General features: G+C 62.7%; 1 protein-coding gene across 1 annotated transcript; it reads right to left on the bottom strand.

Moving 5' to 3' along the window:
• Positions 1-1,612: 1,612 nt before the first annotated feature.
• On the bottom strand, positions 1,613-25,889 carry MUC6 (mucin 6, oligomeric mucus/gel-forming). The gene is made up of 39 exons (XM_045165908.1): positions 25,832-25,889; positions 23,954-24,107; positions 23,421-23,807; positions 23,227-23,353; positions 22,906-22,996; positions 22,727-22,836; positions 22,341-22,548; positions 22,118-22,240; positions 21,688-21,808; positions 21,468-21,606; positions 21,276-21,380; positions 21,068-21,140; positions 20,844-20,981; positions 20,464-20,625; positions 20,295-20,389; positions 20,077-20,209; positions 19,446-19,695; positions 19,315-19,367; positions 19,114-19,223; positions 18,508-18,659; positions 18,210-18,351; positions 18,021-18,131; positions 17,527-17,712; positions 17,213-17,452; positions 16,874-17,030; positions 16,064-16,201; positions 15,824-15,886; positions 15,311-15,340; positions 14,785-14,976; positions 14,300-14,695; positions 13,264-13,441; positions 11,376-12,729; positions 5,765-6,278; positions 4,727-4,882; positions 3,973-4,335; positions 3,594-3,708; positions 2,685-2,710; positions 2,114-2,216; positions 1,613-1,790 (listed from the first exon to the last, which is right to left on the bottom strand). The coding sequence occupies exons 1-39, from the start codon at positions 25,887-25,889 to the stop codon at positions 1,613-1,615; spliced, it is 7,431 nt and encodes a 2,476-aa protein (XP_045021843.1).

Below are 25,889 nucleotides of genomic sequence, written 5' to 3'. Positions count from 1 at the left end.
GGTGAGCCATCTCTTCCCTGTGCAGCGGCTCTAACCTGTTGGGGTCACGACTGCAGGCTGAGGTGCCGTGGACCCTGGCCTGTGGGTGGGAGCAGGGAGGACTGCGTGCTGGGGGGCGGGGCTGAGGTGGCAACAGCCCCCACGTGCGTGGCTCTCCGCGCCTCACCTGCACCCTGAGATGCCGAGGTGGGGCCTGTGTCGTTCCCTGGGTTTCCAGGGGAGACCAGGCTCCTCACCGCCCCGTGGGGGCCGCCACATGGGTCAGGGGAACGTGGCGGCCCTCTGCTGGGTGCAGGTCCTTGGGGAGGCAACTTCCGGGAGTCGCCATGTGGGTGCTGGGGCCCCACCATACCGCTGATGCCCCACTCAAGGTTCCCACACCTGGCACCCTGCACAGTCCTCCACGTGTGGCCATGGGGCCTGAGACTACGCGCGAGAGGCAGCTGGTGGCGCCGCTTGGCACGGCAGGTGGATGGTGTGGCCGTCCTGCTTTTTGTTCAAGCCCCGGTTTGTGGACTGCCCAGCTCTGGGCTGGTTTCCTGTTAGCCGATGCCCTCCTTCCACCCACCATTCTAGCTGAGCGTTCATCTGCAAAGCAAAAGCAATGCCAGGGTGCTGATGGGAACGTGTGGTCTCTAGAGGGAAGGGCCCTGTGGGGCCATAAGCGCTGATGACACGGGCCGTCATCTGGCCCCAATTACCAGTCACAGGGCAGAAGCCTCAGTGTGCCCAGATGACGTGCCTTTTGCTTTGCACTTGGACTCAGAATGTGGGTTGAGCCTGCAGGACTCACTGTGCGTGTTGGGGGCCCGCCTTCTAGAGGGCGGGGGTCTAGGGGACAAGTGGGCCCAGGAGTTCCTTCCTGGAGAGTAAGCCTGCTGAGCTCAGGCAGGGTGACCCCAGCCACAGGTGGGGTGCAGGGTCCCTTAAGACGAGGGTGTCACGAGAGAGTAGTCCTGAGCTAGGAGAGGGGCCAGGGCCGGCAGGGGAGGGGAGGGGAAGGCCTGGGGCCACAGCAGTGTCCCTTCTGGGCCCAGACTGATATTGGGCCAGTCCCGTGGACCAGGAGTGGATCTGGGGGCTTCTGAACGCGAGGGCGTGGGAGCCAGCAGGAGTCTTCGTGAGCCTTTGTGCTTTGACTAGTGTGTTTATTTGTCACCCGTTCACCAGGGCTGTGGTGCACAGCGCCTGGGTGCCCCCTCCCCAGGGTGAGCTTTGTCGGCAGGCAGGTGGGGTGCTCCTCCCCCTTTGCTTCCCTCTGTGTGCCGTGACCTGTGTCTCTCCCTGATCCTCTGCTCAGGGGCCCGGCCTCCCCAGGAGCCCCTTCTGGACGGCCTTCCTTGCTGCTCTCACCCTGGGTCCTGGTTCCAGCAGGCCTGGAGGCTGTGTGCACGAGCAGTGGGCATGGCAGGCAGTGCCCTGTGTGGCCCCGGAGGCCAGCCAGTCCAGTGCAGCCTGCTGGGTCCAGTCGGAGTCTGCAGAACCCCCGCCTGCACCTCCTTCCTCTTTGGGGGCCTAGGTGAGCCACCTCTGAGGGCTCTCGGAGGCCACGGCTGTGCCTCGGAAGGGGCTGCGGGGCCCAGCGTGTCGGGGTGGTTTTGTGGATGCAGCTCTAGTCTCCGCAGCGCCGGCGGCAGCACGCACAGCTGCTGAACACTTGCATCGTGAGCACCAGCTGCTGCCCCTGCACCGCAGGGTCTGCACAGGGCAGCACGAGCTGCTCCTCGTAGGAGCTGACGGGGTGGCAGCAGCTGCAGGTGGTGGCCACTTGCATGGTGTTGATGTTGAAGCTGCAGAGGAGCAGTGGTGGAGCGTGCGTCAGGGCAGCTGCCTCAGGGTGCCCCTCCCGGGCCCTTGGAGAGGTGGGCACCAGGATCCCAGCCTGGGCCTTCAGGCAGGGGCTGGCTCCCGTTTCTGAGGTCCCCTGCTCCCAGCAGGTGTGGCGCAGACAGGTGTGTGTAGGAGGACCAGGGTGGCCTGACGGGGTGGCACGCTGCTGGGGCTGGGAGCTCTCGGTGGATCTTCCCTAGCTTCTGTGAGAAGTGCCTCTGTTGGGCAGGGCGGGCTCCCAGCCCAGGACCCGGACAGGTGCTGCCCAGGGCCCATGGCTCACCTGGCCGAGGAGGTGCACGCACCCTCGCAGCGGGTCACTGTGATGTTGGCCGTGCACCCCTGGTACGTGACTTCTTCCTCAGACTCCTTCACGCTGCAGGCCCCTGGGCGTGGAGAGGCGGGCATCAGACAGCGACCCCGGGGCGTGGCCTCTGGGGGCTCCGCACCTGGCCCCCTCGAGAGCAGGAGCTGATGTACCTGGCTCTAGGACGGGGGTTTTTAACCCCTTGTTCTGCGGCACAGTGGGTGGTGCTGGCTCCGCTGAGGGAAGGCTGCCAGCTGCCTGACTGCTTAGATGATCTCAACGGGGCCACTTGGGCACCTGCCCACAGTGGTGTCTCTCCTGGGTCCCCACACTGGGCCCCGGGCCATCTCCCCTTGTCTGAGCCCCACCAAGGTCAGACCTCACAGCTTTGTGTAGAAACAAAGCCTAATAGTAAGTCTCTCGTTGTTTTTTCTTACTGAAAACTGGCTGCATTGGGAGTCCCTTAAGGTCGAGGGTTTCTCAGAGGGTGAGGCAGATTCCAGCCCTGGCCCTGGTGGAGCCATGCTCAGCCCCCAGCCTCCCTCACCACCTTCCTCCCGGCCCAGCACCAACCTGTGGGCAGAGGTGTCTCTGGTCTGCTGGTCTCAGTGCCTGTGAGAGGGATGGGGTAGGTGTCAGTGTGCCCCACGGGAACAGATGGTATCGCACGAACTCCCTGCAGCGGTCTGTGCTACTGGGGGCAGGCTGGATGTGGACCCGGCTGTGAGCTCTGCCCTGCATCCATTGCAGTGGACAGGCTTGGGTGCCCGTCAGAGAACTGCCAGTGTGGGACTTGAGTGAAAAAGGGAAGACTGGACAGTGTCTCTCGCCTTCCCACCTGCCCCCATGCGAGGCCTGCCTGTGGCTTCAAGCCCTGCCTGCCTTGCTTTTCCACTGGAGGTGAGGTGAGAGGCTTGGTGGGGACAGAGCTCGGGGTGCGTCCCTGTGGTTCCCATTGCCCCAGCCCTCCTCTGCTCCATCTCTTGCTCTCACCCCGCAGTCTGGTCTCCTCCTCGACAGGCAGCCTCTCCCTGGTCCTCGTCCCGCAGGAGAGCAGGCTGCCTGTCAGTGCCACCCTGCAGTGGCAGGTGTCCCACTGCGGGAAGCCTGGGGATGCATGCCATGCAAGGGAGAGGCATCCCTGGAGGACAGGGGGCTCGGGCAGGTCTCGAGCAGGAAGGCAGAGCAGAGCTGGAGGCACCTGCAGCACTGAGGCCTGGGCACCCCAGCCACGAGTTCCAGTTCAGCACCTGGCAGGCACCTGAAGTGAGGTGTGTGTGTGCTTTCTGTAACCTGGGCGAGGCTGGCCAGGCTGGAGTTCACTGACCTGGCCAAGAAAGGCCGAGGAGAGGCCCAGAGGACATGTGAGCAGCATGCAGCAGAGGGCAGGATGGAGAGGGGGTGGGGGAGCTGTGGCCCTGTCCTTCCAGACACCCCCAGGACACGGCTGAAGCACCAGAGCTCGGAGACCTGGGGTGGCACGCCAGGGCTGGCCCGAGGCTGCGGCTGCAGCTCCAGCTGGTTGTGCATGACCCCAAGTCTGCTCATGGTCCTGTGCTGCCCTACCATCCCTAGGCAGGGCAAGTGATAGCTTTAGAGGGGAGAAACACACACTTGCTGTGAGAGCCAGACCAGCCTCTGTGGGTGTGGGCAAGGCATGATGGGGTGCAGCAGAGGTTGGGGGAGAGGCAGCACCCACAGGGTCATCAGGAGGTGTGAGGGGACAAGGAAAGGCGGGGATCCAATGGGAGTGGCCCAGAGCGTTGTCCAGAGCACAGACAAGGCTGAGAAACGTGCCCCGTGGGTCGTGAGGTGGCTACAGAGCTGTCACTCACCTGCAGAGCTGGGAAGAGATGTGACGAGAGAGGAGATGGACTGGCTCTCAGTGGACACGGACCCGGTGGTGGGGAGGGAGGAGCTTCCGTGTGCAGTGATGGAGCTGGCTAGGAACACAGTTGTCTGCAGCCTGGTGGTACTCGGCGGTCTGGTGGTGAGGTTGGTGGCTGGAGAACTTGGGACGGCTGTCACCCCCAGTGTAGAAGACAGGAGGCCGTGGGTGGGGGTTTGGGTGGTGAAAGAGGTGGACTGGGCGGTGGTGGACTGAGAGGATGGGACAGAGGAAGTGGGGCTGCTGACCGTGGTCCGGGGTGTAGACAGGATGATGGTACTAACAGTGGGGGCAGGGGACAGGGTGGGAGCTGATGGAGGTGACAGGGAGGCCCTGATGGGTGTGGAGGCGGCTGGGGAAGGGGGGCTGGTTGGCAGGGATGCTGTTTGTGACATCGTCAGAGGTGCAGAGGGCGAGGGACTGTGTGGAGCTGAGCTGACGCTTGGGATGCTGTGTGCAGTGGAGACTGCAGAAGGGGAAGGGGAAGACGATATCAAAGGAGAGGTGTTCGAGGACCCATGAGGAGGAGGAGAGGAAACAGTGGGCAAGGAGGAGGGGATCGGGACAGTGGAAGAAGAGGGGTAATGGCGAAGAGTCGACACAGAAACGGAAGTGGTTAAAGGACTTTGGCTTGGGTTCAGAGAAGCTGGAGAAGACAATGGAGAGCTGAAGCTAGAGCTTTGTGGTGGTGCTGTGCTGACTGAGCTCTGGGTTTGTGTGGTCCCTGTTGTGGTCTTTGTGAGTGGCAGGGTTGTGGGTGTGGTGCTCCCTATTGTTGTTGTCAGCAGTGGGGATGTGGATGTGGGTGCCGTGGATGTGACCGGCACATGTGTCAATGGCGTTGGGGTGCCAGTAGGCTTTGTGGTGGAGTAGGTAGCATGGGACTCAGTTGGGGTGATGATTCGGTGAGAGGTTGGAGTCACAGATGTTGACACATGGATGGGAAGGGTCTCTGGATGTGATGGGGTGGAATGGGTGGTGGTGGTCTGGAAGGATGTTCCTGTTGGCAGGGCTGTTGTGTGAGAGGTGGTGTGGACAGAAAAGGTGGCACTGGAGTGAGTGGTGAATGGAGTGTGTGGCCCAGTGGGGGCGGCTGTTGTGGTGTGTGTCACGGGTGTTCCAGTGCCTCTACTGGTAGATGGAAGGGAGATAGTACTGAGCAGTGGAGAAGTGGTTACAGGGAGGATGGTTGAAGTAGAGTGTGATATTGGGGCTGTGGAGGTTGTTATTGTGCTGACCGAGTTTTGGGCTTGAGTGATCCCCGTTGTGGTCTTTGTCAGTGGTGGGACTGTGGGTGCGGTGGTCTTTGTCAGTGGTGTGGCTGTGGATGTAGTGGTCTCTGTGGTGGTCTTTGTCAGTGGTGTGACTGTGGGTGTGTTGGTCTTTGTCAGTGGTGTGGCTGTGGTGGTCTCTGTGGTGGTCTTTGTCAGTGGTGTGGCTGTGGGTGTGGTGGTTTCTGTCAGTGGTGTGTCTGTGGGTATGGTGGTCTCTGTTGTGGTCTCTGTCAGTGGTGTGGCTGTGGATGTGGTGGTGTTTGTCAGTGGTGTGGCTGTGGTGGTTTCTGTGGTGGTTTCTGTCAGTGGTGTGGCTGTGGATGTGGTGGTCTCTGTTGTTTTTGTCAGTGGTGTGGCTGTGGATGTGGTTGTCTCTGTCAGTGGTGTGGCTGTGGGTGTGGTGGTCTCTGTTGTTTTTGTCAGTGGTGTGGCTGTGGATGTGGTTGTCTCTGTCAGTGGTGTGGCTGTGGGTGTGGTGGTTTCTGTTGTGGTCTTTGTCAGTGGTGTGGCTGTGGGTGTGGTGGTCTCTGTCAGTGGTGTGACTGTGGGTGTAGTGGATTTTGTGGTGGTCTCTGTCAGTGGTGTGGATGTGGTAGTTTCTCTGGTTGTCTTTGTCAGTGGTGTGCCTGTGGATGTGGTTGTCTCTGTCAGTGGTGTGGCTGTGGGTGTGGTGGTCTCTGTTGTTTTTGTCAGTGGTGTGGCTGTGGATGTGGTTGTCTCTGTCAGTGGTGTGGCTGTGGGTGTGGTGGTTTCTGTTGTGGTCTCTGTCAGTGGTGTGGATGTGGTAGTTTCTCTGGTTGTCTTTGTCAGTGGTGTGCCTGTGGATGTGGTTGTCTCTGTCAGTGGTGTGGCTGTGGGTGTGGTGGTCTCTGTTGTTTTTGTCAGTGGTGTGGCTGTGGATGTGGTTGTCTCTGTCAGTGGAGTGGCTGTGGATGTGGTAGTTTCTCTGGTTGTCTTTGTCAGTGGTGTGGCTGTAGATGTGGTGGTCTCTGTCAGTGCTGTGGCTGTGCTGGTTTCTGTGGTGGTCTTTGTCAGTGGTGTGACTGTGGGTGTGTTGGTCTTTGTCAGTGGTGTGGCTGTGGGTGTGGTGGTTTCTGTCAGTGGTGTGTCTGTGGGTATGGTGGTCTCTGTTGTGGTCTCTGTCAGTGGTGTGGCTGTGGATGTGGTGGTGTTTGTCAGTGGTGTGGCTGTGGTGGTTTCTGTGGTGGTCTCTGTCAGTGGTGTGGCTGTGGATTTGGTGGTGGTTGTCAGTGGTGTGTCTGTGCTGGTTTCTGTGGTGGTTTCTGTAAGTGGTGTGATTGTGGGTGTAGTGGTTTTTGTGGTGGTCTTCGTCAGTGGTGTGGCTGTAGATGTGGTGGTTTCTCTGGTTGTCTTGGTCCATAGTGTGACTGTGGGTGTGGTGGTCTCTGTTGTAGTCTCTGTCAGTGGTGTGACTGTGGGTATGGTGGTGGTTGTCAGTGGTATTCCTGTGGGTGTGGTGGTTTCTGTGGTGGTCTTTGTCAGTGGTGTGCCTGTGGGTGTGGTGGTTTCTGTCAGTGGTGTGGCTGTGGATGTGGTTGTCTCTGTCAGTGGTGTGACTGTGGGTGTGGTGGTCTCTGTCTGTGGTGTGGTTGTGGTTTCTGTCAGTGGTGTGGCTGTGGATTTGGTGGTGGTTGTCAGTGGTGTGTCTGTGGGTGTGGTGGTCTCTGTCTGTGGTGTGGTTGTGGTTTTTGTCAGTGGTGTGGCTGTGGATGTGGTGGTTTCTGTCAGTGGTGTGGCTGTGGGTGTGATCTCTGTTGTGGTTTTTGTCAGTGGTGTGGCTGTGGATGTGGTGGTTTCTGTCAGTGGTGTGGCTGTGGGTGTGGTTGTCTCTGTCAGTGGTGTGACTGTGGGTGTGGTGGTCTCTGTCAGTGGTGTGGGTGTGGTGGTTTCTGTTGTGGTCTCTGTCAGTGCTGTGGCTGTGCTGGTTTCTGTGGTGGTCTTTGTCAGTGGTGTGACTGTGGGTGTGGTGGTTTCTCTGGTTTTCTTGGTCCATAGTGTGACTGTGGGTGTGGTGGTCTCTGTTGTCTTTGTCAGTGGTGTGGCTGTGGGTGTGATCTCTGTTGTGGTTTTTGTCAGTGGTGTGGCTGTGGATGTGGTGGTTTCTGTCAGTGGTGTGGCTGTGGGTGTGGTTGTCTCTGTCAGTGGTGTGACTGTGGGTGTGGTGGTCTCTGTCAGTGGTGTGGGTGTGGTGGTCTCTGTTGTGGTCTTTGTCAGTGGTGTGGCTGTGGGTGTGGTGGTCTTTGTCGGTGGTGTGGCTGTGGATCTGGTGGCCTCTGTCAGTGGTGAGGCTGTGCTGGTTTCTGTGGTGGTTTCTGTCAGTGGTGTGATTGTGGGTGTAGTGGTTTTTGTGGTGGTCTTTGTAGGTGGTGTGACGGTGGGTGTGTTGGTCTTTGTCAGTGGTGTGGCTGTGGTGGTTTCTGTGGTGGTCTTTGTCAGTGGTGTGGCTGTAGATGTGGTGGTTTCTCTGGTTGTCTTGGTCCATAGTGTGACTGTGGGTGTGGTGGTCTCTGTTGTGGTCTCTGTCAGTGGTGTGGCTGTGGATGTGGTGGTGTTTGTCAGTGGTGTGGCTGTGGTGGTTTCTGTGGTGGTCTCTGTCAGTGGTGTGGCTGTGGATGTGGTGGTTTCTGTCAGTGGTGTGGCTGTGGATGTGGTGGTCTTTGTCAGTGGTGTGGCTGTGGGTGTGGTGGTCTTTGTCGGTGGTGTGGCTGTGGATTTGGTGGTGGTTGTCAGTGGTGTGTCTGTGCTGGTTTCTGTGGTGGTTTCTGTAAGTGGTGTGATTGTGGGTGTAGTGGTTTTTGTGGTGGTCTTCGTCAGTGGTGTGGCTGTAGATGTGGTGGTTTCTCTGGTTGTCTTGGTCCATAGTGTGACTGTGGGTGTGGTGGTCTCTGTTGTAGTCTCTGTCAGTGGTGTGACTGTGGGTATGGTGGTGGTTGTCAGTGGTATTCCTGTGGGTGTGGTGGTTTCTGTGGTGGTCTTTGTCAGTGGTGTGCCTGTGGGTGTGGTGGTTTCTGTCAGTGGTGTGGCTGTGGATTTGGTGGTGGTTGTCAGTGGTGTGTCTGTGGGTGTGGTGGTCTCTGTCTGTGGTGTGGTTGTGGTTTTTGTCAGTGGTGTGGCTGTGGATGTGGTGGTTTCTGTCAGTGGTGTGGCTGTGGGTGTGATCTCTGTTGTGGTTTTTGTCAGTGGTGTGGCTGTGGATGTGGTGGTCTTTGTCAGTGGTGTGGCTGTGGGTGTGGTGGTCTTTGTCGGTGGTGTGGCTGTGGATTTGGTGGTGGTTGTCAGTGGTGTGTCTGTGCTGGTTTCTGTGGTGGTTTCTGTAAGTGGTGTGATTGTGGGTGTAGTGGTTTTTGTGGTGGTCTTCGTCAGTGGTGTGGCTGTAGATGTGGTGGTTTCTCTGGTTGTCTTGGTCCATAGTGTGACTGTGGGTGTGGTGGTCTCTGTTGTAGTCTCTGTCAGTGGTGTGACTGTGGGTATGGTGGTGGTTGTCAGTGGTATTCCTGTGGGTGTGGTGGTTTCTGTGGTGGTCTTTGTCAGTGGTGTGCCTGTGGGTGTGGTGGTTTCTGTCAGTGGTGTGGCTGTGGGTGTGGTTGTCTCTGTCAGTGGTGTGACTGTGGGTGTGGTGGTCTCTGTCAGTGGTGTGGGTGTGGTGGTCTCTGTTGTGGTCTTTGTCAGTGGTGTGGCTGTGGGTGTGGTGGTCTTTGTCGGTGGTGTGGCTGTGGGTGTGGTGGTCTTTGTCAGTGGTGTGGCTGTGCTGGTTTCTGTGGTGGTTTCTGTAAGTGGTGTGATTGTGGGTGTAGTGGTTTTTGTGGTGGTCTTCGTCAGTGGTGTGGCTGTAGATGTGGTGGTTTCTCTGGTTGTCTTGGTCCATAGTGTGACTGTGGGTGTGGTGGTCTCTGTTGTTTTTGTCAGTGGTGTGGCTGTGGATGTGGTTGTCTCTGTCAGTGGTGTGGCTGTGGGTGTGGTGGTCTTTGTCAATGGTGTGGCTGTGGGTGTGAGCTCTGTTGTGGTTTTTGTCAGTGGTGTGGCTGTGGATGTGGTTGTCTCTGTCAGTGGTGTGGCTGTGGGTGTGGTGGTCTTTGTCGGTGGTGTGGCTGTGGGTGTGGTGGTCTTTGTCAGTGGTGTGGCTGTGGATGTGGTGGTCTTTGTCAGTGGTGTGGCTGTGGTGGTTTCTGTGGTGGTCTTTGTCAGTGGTGTGACTGTGGATGTGGTGGTCTCTGTCAGTGGTGTGGCTGTGGGTGTGGTGGTCTTTGTCAATGGTGTGGCTGTGGGTGTGAGCTCTGTTGTGGTTTTTGTCAGTGGTGTGGCTGTGGATGTGGTGGTTTCTGTCAGTGGTGTGGCTGTGGATGTGGTTGTCTCTGTCAGTGGTGTGGCTGTGGGTGTGGTGGTCTTTGTCGGTGGTGTGGCTGTGGGTGTGGTGGTCTTTGTCAGTGGTGTGGCTGTGGGTGTGGTGGTCTTTGTCAGTGGTGTGACTGTGGATGTGGTGGTCTCTGTCAGTGGTGTGGCTGTGGGTGTGGTGGTCTTTGTCAGTGGTGTGGCTGTGGGTGTGAGCTCTGTTGTGGTTTTTGTCAGTGGTGTGGCTGTGGGTGTGATCTCTGTTGTGGTTTTTGTCAGTGGTGTGGCTGTGGATGTGGTGGTTTCTGTCAGTGGTGTGGCTGTGGGTGTGGTTGTCTCTGTCAGTGGTGTGACTGTGGGTGTGGTGGTCTCTGTCAGTGGTGTGGGTGTGGTGGTTTCTGTTGTGGTCTCTGTCAGTGCTGTGGCTGTGCTGGTTTCTGTGGTGGTCTTTGTCAGTGGTGTGACTGTGGGTGTGGTGGTTTCTCTGGTTTTCTTGGTCCATAGTGTGACTGTGGGTGTGGTGGTCTCTGTTGTCTTTGTCAGTGGTGTGGCTGTGGGTGTGATCTCTGTTGTGGTTTTTGTCAGTGGTGTGGCTGTGGATGTGGTGGTTTCTGTCAGTGGTGTGGCTGTGGATGTGGTTGTCTCTGTCAGTGGTGTGACTGTGGGTGTGGTGGTCTCTGTCAGTGGTGTGGGTGTGGTGGTCTCTGTTGTGGTCTTTGTCAGTGGTGTGGCTGTGGGTGTGGTGGTCTTTGTCGGTGGTGTGGCTGTGGGTGTGGTGGTCTTTGTCAGTGGTGTGGCTGTGCTGGTTTCTGTGGTGGTTTCTGTAAGTGGTGTGATTGTGGGTGTAGTGGTTTTTGTGGTGGTCTTTGTGAGTGGTGTGACTGTGGATGTGGTGGTCTCTGTCAGTGGTGTGGCTGTGGGTGTGGTGGTCTTTGTCAATGGTGTGGCTGTGGGTGTGAGCTCTGTTGTGGTTTTTGTCAGTGGTGTGGCTGTGGATGTGGTGGTTTCTGTCAGTGGTGTGGCTGTGGATGTGGTTGTCTCTGTCAGTGGTGTGGCTGTGGGTGTGGTGGTCTTTGTCGGTGGTGTGGCTGTGGGTGTGGTGGTCTTTGTCAGTGGTGTGGCTGTGGGTGTGGTGGTCTTTGTCAGTGGTGTGACTGTGGATGTGGTGGTCTCTGTCAGTGGTGTGGCTGTGGGTGTGGTGGTCTTTGTCAGTGGTGTGGCTGTGGGTGTGAGCTCTGTTGTGGTTTTTGTCAGTGGTGTGGCTGTGGGTGTGATCTCTGTTGTGGTTTTTGTCAGTGGTGTGGCTGTGGATGTGGTTGTCTCTGTCAGTGGTGTGGCTGTGGATGTGGTGGTCTTTGTCAGTGGTGTGGCTGTGCTGGTTTCGGTAGTGGTTTCTGTCAGTGGTGTAATTGTGGGTGTAGTGGTTTCTGTGGTGGTCTTTGTCGGTGGTGTGGCTGTGGGTGTGGTGGTCTTTGTTGGTGGTGTGGCTGTGGGTGTGGTGGTCTTTGTCAGTGGTGTGGCTGTGGATGTGGTGGTCTCTGTCAGTGGTGTGGCTGTGGGTGTGGTGGTCTTTGTCAATGGTGTGGCTGTGGGTGTGGTGGTCTTTGTCAGTGGTGTGGCTGTGGATGTGGTGGTCTCTGTCAGTGGTGTGGCTGTGGGTGTGGTGGTCTTTGTCGGTGGTGTGGCTGTGGGTGTGGTGGTCTTTGTCAGTGGTGTGGCTGTGGATGTGGTGGTCTCTGTCAGTGCTGTGGCTGTGCTGGTTTCTGTGGTGGTCTTTGTCAGTGGTGTGACTGTGGATGTGGTGGTCTCTGTCAGTGGTGTGGCTGTGGGTGTGGTGGTCTTTGTCAATGGTGTGGCTGTGGGTGTGGTGGTCTTTGTCGGTGGTGTGGCTGTGGGTGTGGTGGTCTCTGTCAGTGGTGTGGCTGTGCTGGTTTCGGTAGTGGTTTCTGTCAGTGGTGTGATTGTGGGTGTAGTGGTTTCTGTGGTGGTCTTTGTCAGTGGTGTGATTGTGGGTGTGGTGGTCTCTGTTGTCTTTGTCAGTGGTGTGGCTGTGGGTGTGGTTGTCTTTGTTAGTGGTGTGGCTGTGGGTATAGTGGTCTCTGTTGTGGTCTCTGTCAGTGGAGTGGCTGTGGATGTGGTAGTTTCTCTGGTTGTCTTTGTCAGTGGTGTGGCTGTGAGTATGGTGGTGGTTGTCAGTGGTGCGCCTGTGGGTGTGGTAGTCTCTGTCAGTGGTGTGGGTGTGGTGGTTTCTGTTGTGGTCTTTATCAGTGGTGTGGGTGTGGTGGTCTCTGTTGTGGTTGTCAGTGGTGTGGCTGTGGATGTGGTGGTCTTTGTCAGTGGTGTGGCTGTGGGTGTGGTGGTCTCTGTCAGTGGTGTGGCTGTGCTGGTTTCTGTGGTGGTCCCTGTCAGTGGTGTGACTGTGGATTTGGTGGTGGTTGTCAGTGGTGTGTCTGTGGGTGTGGTGGTTTCTGTTGTGGTCTCTGTCAGTGGTGTGACTATGGGTGTGGTCGTCTCTGTCTGTGGTGTGGGTGTGGTGGTCCTTGTCAGTGGTGTGGCTGTGGATGTGGTGGTTTCTGTCAGTGGTGTGGCTGTGGGTGTGGTGGTCTCTGTTGTGGTCTCTGTCAGTGGAGTGGCTGTGGATGTGGTAGTTTCTCTGGTTGTCTTTGTCAGTGGTGTGGCTGTGAGTATGGTGGTTCCTGTTGTGATCTCTGTCAGTGGTGTGGGTGTGGTGGTTTCTGTTGTGGTCTTTGTCAGTGGTGTGGGTGTGGTGGTCTCTGTTGTGGTTGTCAGTGGTGTGGCTGTGGGTGTGGTGGTCTCTGTCAGTGGTGAGGCTGTGCTGGTTTCTGTGGTGGTTTCTGTCAGTGGTGTGATTGTGGGTGTGGTGGTTTCTGTGGTGGTCTCTGTCAGTGGAGTGGCTGTGGATGTGGTAGTTTCTCTGGTTGTCTTTGTCAGTGGTGTGGCTGTGAGTATGGTGGTTCCTGTTGTGATCTCTGTCAGTGATGTGGGTGTGGTGGTTTCTGTTGTGGTCTTTGTCAGTGGTGTGGGTGTGGTGGTCTCTGTTGTGGTTGTCAGTGGTGTGGCTGTGGGTGTGGTGGTCTTTGTAGGTGGTGTGGCTGTGGGTGTGGTGGTCTTTGTAGGTGGTGTGGCTGTGGGTGTGGTGGTCTCTGTCAGTGGTGTGGCTGTGGTGGTTTCTGTGGTGGTCTCTGTCAGTGGTGTGGCTGTGGGTGTGGTGGTGGTTGTCAGTGGTGTGGCTGTGGGTGTCATGGTCTCTGTCAGTGGCATGGCTGTGGGTTTGGAGGTCCCTGTGGTGGTGGTTGTCCGTGGTGTGGCTGTGGGTGTGGTGGTCTTTGTCAGTGGTGTGGGTGTGGTTGTCTCTGTCAGTGGCGTGGATGTGGGTTTGGTGGTCCCTGTGGTGGTCCCTGTGGTGGTGGTTGTCCGTGGTGTGGCTGTGGGTGTGGTGGTCTTTGTCAGTGGTGTGGCTGTGGGTGTGGTTTTCTCTATCCGTGGTGTGGATGTGGGTTTGGTGGTCCGTGTGGTGGTGGTTGTCAGTGGTGTGGCTGTGGGTGTGAGCACTGTGTCTGTGACAGGGGTGTGTGTTGATGGAAGAGAGGTGCCAGTTGTCTTTGTGGTGGAGAAGGTGGTGTGGGACTCGGTCAGGGTGATAACCTGGTGAGAGGTTGGAGTCACTGAGGAGGTGGCTGATGTTGACACGTGGACAGGAAGGGTCTCTGGAGGCGGTAGGGTTGGGTAGGGTGTGGCTGTGGGTGTGGTGGTTGTGGGTGGAGTTGATGTCTGGGGTGTGGTGGGGACAGGGAGCGGAAGGGTGGTGCTGGAGTGGGTGGTGGGCATGGCCGTGGAGGGAGGAGCCGGTGTGTTGGGGCTGGCGCTGCCCTCGGCCCCAGTGGTGGGGGCCGTTGGTCGCAGGCCCGTGTGTGCTGTGCTGGGCCCTGTGGTGTCCTCTGGCGGTCGTGGGGCCTCCGTGCGCTGTGTCTCCTGGCTGATGGGGGTTTTGGGGGTCCATCGATGTGTTGAGGATGCTGTTGAAAGCAGGGCATTATTTCACTCCCTCCCGCTCGTACCCTGCTTTGGGGTCGCCCACGGCTTCCACATCAGCCTCCACACCTGTGGCTCTAGTGTACCTGCGGGTGTGTCCAGCAGCTTTCTGGATGACTCTGGTTCCTCTCCCAGCCCCCTGTCCCAGCATTGTCTGTGGGCCCTTGTTGCATCCTGAATGTCTGCAGTGGGTTTTGGGGTCCCTCCCTAGCAGCCCTACTCTCAGGGTGGGCTCCTCTGCCCCGGCCTCAGGCAGGTGCTTCCTCTTCCCTCCTGCTCTTGGGAATGGGAAGTTGGTGGCCCTGCCCCTGAGCTGGGGCCTGTGCATGGCTCAGGGGCCTTTTGGAGCCCTGGCGCCCTGAGGCCTGTGGATCCCTCAGTGAGGGTGGCTGTGGGGGAAGGCTGCTTGGGTCCGGTGGTCTGGGAGATGTGTGGAGAGGAGTGTAATGAGCTGGGAGGGCCACCCCCATCTTAGGCCCATGGTCACAGGGGCCGCCCAAGGCCGCTCTCTTCCCCGTGGCCCAGAGGCTCAGGCTGGGCACCAGGGCTGCCCAGTGGAGGCCCCTCTGCAGGGACAGGCAATGGTGGCATGCTTACTTGTGGGGTTCCCTGTGGCGGTCCCCGACGTCGCCAGGCTTGGCGAGGCGTTCCCTGTGGCGGTCCCCGACGTCGCCAGGCTTGGCGAGGCGTTCCCTGTGGCGGTCCCCGACGTCGCCAGGCTTGGCGAGGCGTTCCCTGTGGCGGTCCCCGACGTCGCCAGGCTTGGTGAGGCGTTCCCTGTGGCGGTCCCCGATGTCGCCAGGCTTGGCGAGGCTGCTGTGGTGTGCGCCGTGGCCCGAGCTGTGGACTGCGTGGCGGTGCTGAGGGAGGGCCCCGTGGGCCGCGTGGTGGCCCAGGTCACGGGAGGGCCCGTGGCTGTGGACCTTTGAGTGGCTGTGGGGACCGGTGCAGATGTGGCCTGGGCGGTGACAGCAGAGGTGCTCCACGGTGACCCTGCGGGGATGGTGCCTGGTGTCCCCTTCAGCCCGCCACACGCCCCCGGGGCTTCCTCACCCACCAGTGGGCCCCTGCCTGGGCCTTACCCTCCGAGGAGACTGTTGGTTGTGTCCGGGTGGTTGGGGCTGTCCCTGCCTGTGTGGATGAAGAGCCCATGGCTGGGAGGCTGGGCGTCTGCATGGGCCCCGTGGGTGTTGTTGGGGAGCGGAGCCCAGTGCTGGGGATCAGCGTGGTGCCGGCCGTGGCCGTGGCTGGCGTGGTTTCTGTGGCAGGCGAGCCTGTGGGGGACACACGTGCTGCTGCTGTGGAGTCGGCAGCTGCCCCCGCACGCCCTTGGAGAGGAGCCCTCTTCCCTGCTGGGCCTCTGAGCCTCCTTTGCTGAGCAGGCGGCCCCGTGGTGCTCGGTGGCCGGGCGTTGGGGCCTGCCTGCCCTTCCCGTCTGGCTCCTTCCCCCAGGGCTGGCCCAGGTGCACCTGCCCCCCACACCCGCGCGCCTGACTGCTGCCCCGGCGGACAGACAGAGGCCGGCCTCCTGGGCCGTCCCATGGAGTAGAGCTGGGAGAGCCGGGGAAGAGCCTGCATCACCACGATCCCACTTGTGTGTGCAATCACCTGTTGGCGCTGGCGTGGTGGGCAGCAGCACTGCAAGAAGGGGGCTGGTCAGGAGCGCCGCCCTCCCGCCCCCCGCCCCCCACCCAGGGAGGCCCTGCAAAGCCTTCGGTTGTGTCCCGGGGGTTGTCAGGAACCCAGGGGTTGGAGCTGCCATGGAAGTGTCGGGACCCCTGCTTCCCATCCTTCCCCCACCCCCCATGTCTGCATGGATGGGCCTGGAGGGGACTGGCAGGGCCGGCCAGATGCTGCCCCAGGGTCGCTGCAGGTGATGGTCAGTGTCCCCCAGCTGCCTGTTGCTGAACCCAGGGGAGGTCCCTGCCCTGCACCCACACTCCTCAGCAGGCCTGGGTATGCCCTGCGACCAGAGGCCGGGAGAGTGGATGTTTGGTGCAGGGAAGCAAAGGCTGACCCTTTTCCCTGTGTGTCTGGCTGTGTCCCAGGGAGCAGGGTGCACAGGGGCTCACCGGGAGCTCTGTGAGGGGTGGGGGCTTGCGGGCAGTGGGCTGAGCTTACTGCATGGCATGCACGTCCCCTTGTCGTGATCGAAGTACTCATCCTGGGAGCAGTTGTAGCAACCTGAGAGGTGCACGCAGAGAATGGCCAGACCTCAATGCCCGAGCCGGAAGCCCGTCTTCCCCGGCCTCAGCCCTCCCGGAGGGCCTGTCAGGCTCCGCGCCATCCGGCTCCCCATCCCGCCTGTCAGTGGTCCTAATGCTGCAGGCCGCCCTCCTCCCATCTCTCCCACGCCCAGACCTTCGACGTTGTCAGGGACGCTCTGTGGCGACGCGGGGCAGAGGCACGGCTGGTAGTGCCACGTGCAGTTGGCCTCCTGGGTGTACTGGAACTCGCCACCCACCTGCGTGTGCGTGTTGTAGAACTCACAGTACACGGCTGGGGGAGGGACACCATCAGTGGTGGAGCCGGGCTCAGGGTCCCCCGGGCTCAGGGTCCCTCTGCTGGGCTCAGGGTCCACCTGCCAGGCTCAGTGTCCCCCCACCCCCAGGTTCAGGGTCCCCATGGGCTCAGGGTCCCCCGGGCTCAGGGTCCCTCAGGGCTCAGGGTCCCCCGGGCTCAGGGTCCCTCAGGGCTCAGGGTCCCTCTGGGCTCAGGGTCCCTCAGGGCTCAGGGTCCCCCCGGGCTCAGGGTCCCTCAGGGCTCAGGGTCCCCCGGGCTCAGGGTCCCTCAGGGCTCAGGGTCCCTCAGGGATCAGGGTCCCCCCAGGCTCAGGGTCCCCCCAGGCTCAGGGTCCCCCCAGGCTCAGGGTCCCTCTGGGCTCAGGGTCCCCCCAGGCTCAGGGTCCCTCAGGGCTCAGGGTCCCTCAGGGCTCAGGGTCCCCCTGCGCTCAGGGTCTGCCCCCCAGGCTCAGGGTCCCCCCAGGCTCAGGGTCCCTCTGGGCTCAGGGTCCCCCCAGGCTCAGGGTCCCCCGGGCTCAGGGTCCCTCAGGGCTCAGGGTCCCTCTGCAGGCCCCCTGGGCACGGCCCACCACCCATCCTGGAGAAGTGCCAGAGCCTGGCAGCTCGGCCACAGCCCTGCAGAGGCTGGAGGGGCTGGAGCAGGACTCACGGCAGAAGTCAGGGGACCGCCAGTCCACACACACGCCCTTGTCCACGCAGGCCTTGGCGTAGGCGGCCACAGCATCACATAGGCACTCGCAGTCCCCGCCAGTGTCGCACGCACACGTGTCCTGCACGCAGGCCTCGTAGTAGGGCAGGCGGTAGACCTGTGGGCACCCCTCGGGGTCAGGTGGGGCCTGGCCTGGCCCCGCTGACCTGCCCAGACCACTTGGCGCTGGCGGGGCAGGGCCCACCTGGCCGTGGCAGGTGGGAAGGGGCGGGGTGCAGACGGGGCGGGGCCCACCTGGCCATGGTGGGCGGGGTGAGGGCGGGACGGGGCAGGGCCCACCTGGCCGTGGCAGGCGGCGAAGGTTTGGCTGTTGATGATGCTGCACTTGCGCTCGGCCCAGGAGCGGCGGAAGGTGTTGACGCTACAGGGGTCCAGCGCAAAGGTGGTGTCGCCGCACAGTGGGCTCTCCTTCCAGGAGTTCACGAACTCCAGCTCGCTGGATGCCAGGTACTTGCTGCGTGTCTGGAAGTCGTCTTTCATATTCCCATTGTAGTTGCCACACAGGCCGCAGAGGGGATCCTGCGGGGGCCGGTGTCAGGTGCCAGGCGGGCAGGGGCTCCCCACACCCCAGGCCGCAGGGCGGGCAGCAGTACCTGGGAGGCGCGGGCGACCTTGATGAAGACGGTCATGTGCTTGTTCCAGGTGAGGGTCAGGTTGTACGCGCTGCTGATGGTGATGTCCAGCACCAGGTGCAGGGAGCCAGCCTTGACCCGGAAGTGCACGCCAGGGTCCTCCCCGCTCACCGTGTAGTTGGCGTCTGCCAGCACGATGGACAGGCCCTGGGGGGGGCAGCTGTCAGCTGCTGCCTGCGCTCTGGGCAGCAGCTCAGTGCTGTAGGGCTTCCCCCTCCTGGCCTGGGGGCCTGCCCTCTAGAGCCTTCTTGGGAGAAGGCCCCAGGGCACCCTGGAATCTGCTGAGGGCTGAGGGTCAGGCTTGGGGGAGACCCCTCCCCGCTGCACCGTTGTCCAGTTCTGGGGGACACTGCCAGCATGGTGTGGATGTGGAGGTCGGGGCAGAGGTCAGCAAGCATCCTGAGTGGCCAGGCTCTGGGCCCCGTGGCGGTTGGGGAGGCCGCCCGCTTGCTCACCCCCAGGAGGATCTTGATGGCCCTCGAGCAGGTGGCACCTGACTTTGCGCACACGACGTTCTCTGTCAGGATCTTGAAGGTGGGCTGCGAGTCACTGGCGTTGCAGCCGTCCTGTGGGGAAGGGGTGTTGAGGAGCCGGCCCCTTGGCCCCCAGCCCCACATTGGCCCTGTGGCCTGGTGCGCACTCACCGTGACCAGGATGTACTCGCAATTGCCATCGAACACAAAGCGCTGCCCGTCAAAGGTGACCACGTGGCCCTCCCCATAGAGGCTGCAGGTGGACGGGCAGTGGGCGCTCTGCTGGCAGGACCATGTCCCGTTCGAGCAGATGCTGTGGGAGGAGCAGGGTGTCCTGGAGTTCGGGGGATGGCCTGGGCACACGCGCCCCACAGGACCCTCGACCTTGTGGGTAGGAGGGGCCCCTGCCAACCCCAAGCACCTGACGACAGTTGGGCCACCAGGGTTTGCGGGTGGGGTTGCAGCTCACCAGCTCTTACAGTCGGTGTGGAGCTCAGCGCCCCGGGGGTAGGAGATGCCCGCAAACTCGCATGGGCACTCCTCGGGGGGCACGCACTGCCCGCTGGCGTTCTCGTAGAGCCCCTTGGCACAGACACATCCGGGCTCACACTTCGTGGGCACCTGGGGGAGGAGGGTCAGTGGCCCCTGGAGGGTGGCCCCACTTGCTGCCACTGCAGCCCTGGGCCCTTCTGAGGCCCCTACCGAGTTCTTCCCAGGCCCCTCCCTGCATAAACCCTGCTCTGGGCCTTTCTCTTATCAAAGCTGCCCCGCCCCGCCTTTAGGGGCATCACGGCTGGGCTGCTCTACCCCCTTCCCAAGCAGCAGGGCCCTCAGTCCTCAGGGAGCCCACAGAGGAGCACGCTTGGCGGCCAGGCCGTTGGTCACACGCATCATGGGGTGGGTGGGATGGAGCATGGCCTGCCATCCCTGAAAGGCCTGGGAATCCTCTCATGGACCAAGAAGCTGTGGGACGTCCACTGTGGGAATGTCCGCCCCAGGGCATCCTTGGCTTCCTCAGGCAGTGGGGTCTGCTCTACCAAGGAGAGCCCTTGCCCCTCGCTCCACCCAGCCTTACGCAGGGGGTGCCAGTGGCCAGCATCTGACAGGTGGGGGCGCAGGCCGCCCCAAACTTGTCCTCCGAGGACTGACTGCAGGACTGGAAGGTCTTTGGGGCTGAGCAGGTTGCTGCAGAGACAAGGGGCCCGGGGTGAGGTGGACACAGAGGACACAAGGCCCCCACAGTCCAGCTCTGCCAGCCTTTGCCATAGCCACATACCCAAAAGCATCTGAGGCCGCGCTGGACAGCTCAACCGCCCATTGATGCAGTGGCTGTGGGAGAGAAGCTGGGTGAGCACTGCCTCGGCAGGGCTGCAGGCCGGGCAGCTGCCCTCCAGAGCCCTTGCTCACCAGACGACCCCGTTGACCATGGTGGACTGGTCGGCCAGGATGAACCCGTGGTTGTCCAGGAGGCAGGGGCACTGGGCCTTGCGCACACACTCGGCCTTGTGGTTCAGGTAGGTGCCCTCGGGGCAGTTGCAGCCGTCCACCGGCACAGCGCTGGGGTGGCACTCGGCCTCGCGGTCAGTCAGCGACAGGCACGTGTGGTCGCAGGCCTGGCTGTCGTAGCTGAACGTCTGGTTGCCTGTGCAGGGAATGCCTGCGGGGGCCCGAGGGACAGGAGTCAGATCCTGGGGAGGCGCCCTCTGTGCCCGCCCCGCAGGTCACGCCCACCTGCTGCGCTCGCCCCCATAGGCCACGCCCACCCACAAGCCCCGCAGACACGCCAGCCCCACTTTGCCCGCAGCCACAAGTCCCGCCCACCACACAGGCCCCTCCCACTCCGCCGAGCCCAGCACACAGGCCCCTCCCACTCCGCCGAGCCCAGCACACAGGCCCCTCCCACTCCGCTGAGCCCAGCACACAGGCCCCTCCCACTCCGCCGAGCCCACCACACAGGCCCCTCCCACTCCGCCGAGCCCAGCACACAGGCCCCTCCCACTCCGCTGAGCCCACCACACAGGTCCCGCCCCCCACGCACTGCAGTTGTCCACGCTGCTCCTCCAGCCCTGCAGCAGGACGCCCCGTGAGGCGCACGCCAGCGCGTAGTCACCGAGGGCGGCGCAGATGTGCGGGAATGTCTCCTCGTAGTTGCAAGCCTGGTACACGCACCTCTGCGGGCAGACAGTGGCCATGAGCGTCCGCCTGGAACCCCGAGGGTCTTCCCCGGGGCCTCTCCATGCCCACGGCCCCACCCACCTTGTAGAAGGGCTTGGGGTCCACGGTGGCATGGCAGTTCTCAAACACCGTGCCCTTCTGCACCAGCACCGCACAGTGGGTCTCCGCACACACCTCTGGGGGGACAGGCCGGCGTGGATCAGCTGCCCGGGGTCTCCCGCCCACCCCGCCCCTCCTGGGCAGCACTCACTGTTGAGCTGGCTCATGGAGCAGGGGTCGGTCTCACGCTCCAGCGCAGCGGGGCAGTTTCCCGCTCGCCAGGAGTCCACGAAGAGCGAGGCAGTGCCCTCGGCGATGCCCATGCTCGTGGTGAAATCGTCCGTCGTGTCCCCGTTGAAGTTGCCGCAGAGCCCTGGGCCGGTGGCGAGGGTGGGTGGCCTGTGCTCCTTCCTGTCCTGCCCTGTGCTCCCTGAGGCCCCCTCCTCCCCTAACCACACTGGGAGGGCCAGCTGTGGTGCTGGATGGGCTGGGTCAGCCCCAGGCTCTGCCGGGCCCTCCTCCTCTGGGGTGGTCAGGCCGGGCAGGGAGGGGCGTCTGGGCCAGCCCTGGGCAGACTGGGGTGGGGCTCACCTCTGGTCTGGCCTCTGAACTGGGGCCCGACAGTGATGTACAGCTGGAACACGGGCCACAGCTGGATCACAAGCTCTAGCCCGAAGGTGGTGACCATCTGAAGGTGGGTGGATGTCTGCCTGAAGACCGTGATGTTTCCTGAGGGGACAGGAGCCTCAGCGGGTGGCCTGCTTTGGGACCCAGCTCATTGATGCCCTGGGTGCCGGGTAGGGCTGGGGACATACGGGTCTTGTATGGCAGCCACTTGGTGTCGCCATTGTTGGTGACCACCTCATCCTGAGAAATCACGATTTTGTCCTGGGGGAAGGAGGCTTGAGTTACAGGGGGCCGGGAGCAGGGGAAACCCCCACCTCGTGTGGGCCAGGCAGGGTGAAGCGGGAGCTAGGGTGTGTCTGCCTGGGGCCCAGGTGGGCACAGGTAGGGTGGCCTCACCTGTCTGGACTTGTAGATGACAGCAACCAGGGAGGTCTCCGAGTGAGAGTACCCAGATTTGTCGAACACAGCCATGAGCGAGCCACCGTCAGGGAGCTGGGGGCTCTGGGGGAGGGTGGCTCAGGTCAGGCCCCAGGGCGCTCACGGTGTCCCCCCGCCTGTGGCAGGGCCCCTGGTGGGGGTGTGTCCTACCTGGACAAGGACGTAGGTGCAGGTGCCATGGAAGCGGAAGGGCCTGGCGTCGAACGTGGTGACGAAGGAGCCTCCCTCCAGGGCACAGCGCCGTGGGCAGGGCCGCTCCTCACACTCCCAGTGGCCCCCCGAGCACCGGCTATGGGTGACAGGCATGACCCAGCGTTCCCCAGCATCTCCCCGCTGGCCTGCATGCCCTCTCCCGCAGCCCGGCACTCACCAGGTCTGGCAGGCGGCTGTTGTGACCTCCCCGGGGGCATAAACCACCCCGCTGAGCATGCAGGGGCACTGGGGCTCGGGAACACAGCTGTGGTTTTTTGAGATGTCATCCAGAACCATCCCTGCAGGAGAGGGGCTTCCTGGGGCTGCGGCTGGGGGACCCCTCCCCCGCCTGTGGGGTCATGGAGAGCCCTTCCCCTCGGCCCTACCCCCTCCCTGGGTGCTGCCCCATGGTGGCAGGCCCTGCACCGCCACCGCCGTGCGCCCTGAGGGTGGGGGCCTGCACGTGCACAGGGCAGGCAGAGCCTTCACTGGGGCAAGTCCCAGTGGAGCGTCTGGGGCCTCGGGTCCTGGCTCCCAGCCTGGGGTTGGGGGCATGGAGGCCCAGCTCTGGGCTCTGCTAGGGGATCCTGGGAGGGTGATGCCCTCACCTTCTGGGCAGAAGCAGCCGAAGGTGCAGAAGCTGGAGCAGCTGTGCTGCGGGTTGGAGCAGGTCTGCATGCAGGTCTCGCCACACTCCCGGTACACCTGGTTGGCCGGGCACTGGCCCACAGCTGCAGGTCGAGCTGCCCTGTGAGAGGGGCCTGCGGCCCCTGGCCTGACCCCCCCCCCCCCACCCGCCCTGGCCCTCTCTCCTCGCTCCCCGGGACTCACAGCAGAGGTCGAGACCCCGCCAGCTGCTGACGGGCTGGCCGGCCATACTGCACTGGCGTGAGTACTCAGACAGCGTGGCGCAGCTGCAGTTATGCCGGCCGGGCTCCACGCATGCGGCCATGTCTGCCTGGCAGCTCAGCAGGAAGGGCTCCTGGGGCACGGTGCACTCAGGCGCCACCAGGGTCAGCAGCTGCAGGCAGGTCTGGGCCTGGACACAGGGCCACGCAGGGTCATGGGGGCCAAGGCACGTTCCCCACCACACACATGCCCTGCAAAGCTGGGGTGTTGCTGGCCTGGGTCCCCGTCAGACCCAATGGGCTGGCCCCACCCTGGTGATAGGCGCCCCACCTCCAACCCGGGGAGCCCGGCCCCACCGCCTCACACACGTGCTCTGCCTGCAGGAGCCGGGGGCTGGGGATGGCCTCATAGGCACAGATCTCGTTGGGGTCATCCAGCTTCTGGAGGGCAGCGTACTTGTGGGGCTCCAGCAGTTGGCCTGGGGGGGCAGGGCGGGGTCAGCATCCCGGTTGCCGGGCCACAGCGGGGGCCGCCAGCCCTCACCTACCGTCCTCGCTCAGAAACTCGTTGGTCTTCTCGCCGTCGAAGTTCCCACACAGCCCGCACATCTTGCCCATGTACTTCCTCTCCACCAGTACCTGCAGGGGTGGGCACTGCCGTTGGGTGGGCAGGGAGGGGCACAGGGCCCCGGGGCCCCCCAGGAGCTACTCACACCCGCTCCAGGGGCGCAGAGCCCCCTCACAGGGCGGGACCCAGGCCTGCCCGCCCAGCTCCTCACTGGGGACCCCTGTTCTCACTAGCTTGTCCTCAAGCCCCTGGAAAGCCCAGGCTCCCCAGCCCGCCCCCCGACCCCTGCTGACGCCCTCACCATGAGATGGGCACCGGGACCCCACATGACCACCAGCTCCATCTCCAGCTGCTTGGCCAGCAGCCTCACGCTCTGTCCGAAGGGTGTGATCTGGAGCCCGTTGCTGGTGTGGGGCAGGCTGACCACCCTGCAGGGCAGCTGTGGTCAGCGCCGCCCCCGGGCCCCCAGCTGCCCCTCCGGGCTTTCCGGCCTACCCCACGTCCTTGATGGCGATGACTGTGTCCTGCACGGTGACCGCAGAGGCCCCCAGCTCCACAATGATCCGGGAGATGTTCCCAGCAGGCCCTCGCCGTAGCTGGACGCTGAAGGTGGATGGGGCATCCTTGCAGACGGCCGCAAAGACGTAGTTGCAGGTCCCAGAGAAGTCATACGTGTGGCCATCGAAGGTGGAGAAGTGGCCAGCCCCCCATGTGGAGCACCGGCCCCTATTGTCTGGAGCTGCAGAGAGTGTGGGGTCTTGGAGTTCTGCGTCCTCCCAGCCGGCAGAGTGGGTCTGGAGCCCCTCCCAGTCTCCAGGCGCCCCCCGGGGGTGGGTGGGGAGAGGCCCACATCCCCATGCCCACCCAGCTCTGGGCTGGGGTCTGCCTCACGGGAGTGTGGGCCTCTGTCGGGGCTGGGCTCTGGGACGTGAAGCGGCAGCTTAGCCCGCGTTCAGCAGGACCCCTGGCCCCTCTGCAGGAGAAGCTCATCTCCCCCTGGGGAGGCGCGGGCTGGGGTCTCCCCTCGCGGAGACTCCAGGCCACACTCGCCCTGTAGCTGGGCCGTGGCCCTGTGCCCTGGGCAGTTCCTCAGGACGGGGGGCTGCCCATGAGCCTCATCTGGCTGTGGGGGATCCTTTGCCTTGTGGAGCCCTGGGGGCACCGAGGAGCTGTCCTCCAGACCTGGGAGGACAGGGCCCCCCATCAGCGTGCGGCCGCCCACGTTTGGGGGTGAGGTCCCAGTGCTGGTGGGTGGCAGGGTCATCTGAGTGCACCCCGGGGTCCCGTCTCTGCCCCGGCCCGCTGTGCCCCCTGCCTCAGGGCGTGCGGGTTCCTGGCCACGCCGACTCCCGAGTCCCAGCATGGTGGCTGCCCGCATCGTCCCTCTGGGTGGCACCAGGAGCGGGCCCGCCTGACTGATGGCCGTGGGGTCCCCAGCCGGCTCAAGGGGTGGTGACCCGGCCTCCTCCCCTACAGCACCCACCACGCAGGTGTGCCCCCGGCACCTCTTCTCAGCTCACCACCAGCCCCCACAACGCCTGAAGTCACGTCGGCTGTGCCACCCTGGATGGGCCCTGTGGGCCTGGCACACACGGTGTTCCTTCTGCACGCTTGGCGGCCCTTCCTGCATTGCCCGTTCTGGTTGGCCTGGGCCCCGCTCAGAGGCCTCCATCCTGGAGTCCCCAGCCTCCAGACCCCAAGGTCGGAGCCTCTGGTCCAGGAAGGTAGGGCCTCCCTCTCGCCTCCCCTGGGGCCAGCGCAGGGTCAGTGCTTAGACACCCTGTCCCGCTCCCAGCCCCACCGCATCCGCAGCCCAAACCCCCACGGCTCCAAAGCCATGCCCCTCGCCACCCCTGCGTCCTACACCCACCCTGGCTGGCTCCTAGCGTCTCCCTCCCCCTGGTTCTGGGCCCAGGTCTGGGGGTCCCCAGGGCCTGGATTGGGCCCAGGGAGGTGGTCTTGGCTGGGCAGGGGTCCTGGGTACTCAGAGCCACCCCTGGTGAGAAAGCTGGTGCCTGGGCGTGCGGAAGGGGCTTCGTGGGAGGTGAGGGTGGAACGGGTCTAGGGCCCACTGGCCTCGCAGCCTGCCCCCGGGCCGGGCACCTCTCCCTGGCTCCACACTGAGGTAAGAGGGGCCCTGGGGCTGCCAAGGGGCACAGCGGGGCAGGAGCTGAGGAGGTAGGCCTCCTCCTGGCTCGAGACTGGGCTCTGGGTCGGGCCTGGTGCCTGCTGTCAGCCAACAGGAAGGGCTTCCCCTGGCCATGGGGTGACCCCTCTGGGCTGGCCCCTTCTGAGGGGTGCTTGGCCAAGGGGCCTGGAGAAGGAGGAGGACCCATGTCCCCATGGCCTGACAGGTGAGACTGGGTGGGGTGGCCCTTCCAGCCCCTGTTTCTTTGATCCTCACATCATCACACAGGGGAGTGTTACCCCACTTTACAGACCGGGAAACCGAGGCCCAGAGCCCCCCTCGAGCTTGCTATTAGTAGCCAGGACTCCCGGGAGTCAGCTCTCTCCCTGAGTCTTTTGACTTCAGTGTCCACAAGGCCCCCTGCACGCCCTCTGGCTGCCCCTAGGGACCCCAGAGGCCTCTCAGGACCCAGGGCCCGGTGGGGAGTGCCAGTACCAGGCTTCAGGCACTGAGGCCCCACCACTGTCCCCCGCCCCGCACGCCTGTGTCCCGAGGGACCCCTGTCCCCCTGACTCGCGTGGACATGTGGGCCTTGGCCAGCGGTGCAGCCATGGGGCAGGGGCAGGCCGCCCTGGCCCGTCGGTCGTCTCCTGATCATCAGCGTCCACATGGCCCGCCTGCCTCCCGCCAAGTCTCTGAGGCGAGAAGGCCTGGAGACGCTCCCACGCGGAGGGGCCCTGAGGGGTCTGGCACCCCGATGCCCATGGCCCCCACTCACCGGCGCCGAGCAGGGCCCCCCCGCAGGAGAGGAGCAGCAGCAGCCGAGGCCCGAGCAT

This window comes from Bubalus bubalis, chromosome 5 (assembly GCF_019923935.1).
Source record: "Bubalus bubalis isolate 160015118507 breed Murrah chromosome 5, NDDB_SH_1, whole genome shotgun sequence".
NCBI lineage: Eukaryota > Metazoa > Chordata > Mammalia > Artiodactyla > Bovidae > Bubalus > Bubalus bubalis.
Note: the sequence above shows the minus strand (reverse complement) of the source record. Positions and strands in the feature narration are given on the sequence as shown.

Excerpts from the sequence above, each read along its gene's own strand:
- MUC6 (XM_045165908.1), bottom strand. The coding sequence starts at position 25,889 with ATGCTCGGGCCTCGGCTGCTGCTGCTCCTCTCCTGCGGGGGGGCCCTG. Across the intron at positions 17,713-18,020 it reads CCATCAAGATCCTCCTGGGG|GGCCTGTCCATCGTGCTGGC; the intron begins GTGAGCAAGCGG and ends TGCCCCCCCCAG. Across the intron at positions 4,883-5,764 it reads CAGAAACCACCACACCCACA|CCTACTGGCACCCCAACGCC; the intron begins GCCACACCACTG and ends TCCACCACAAAG.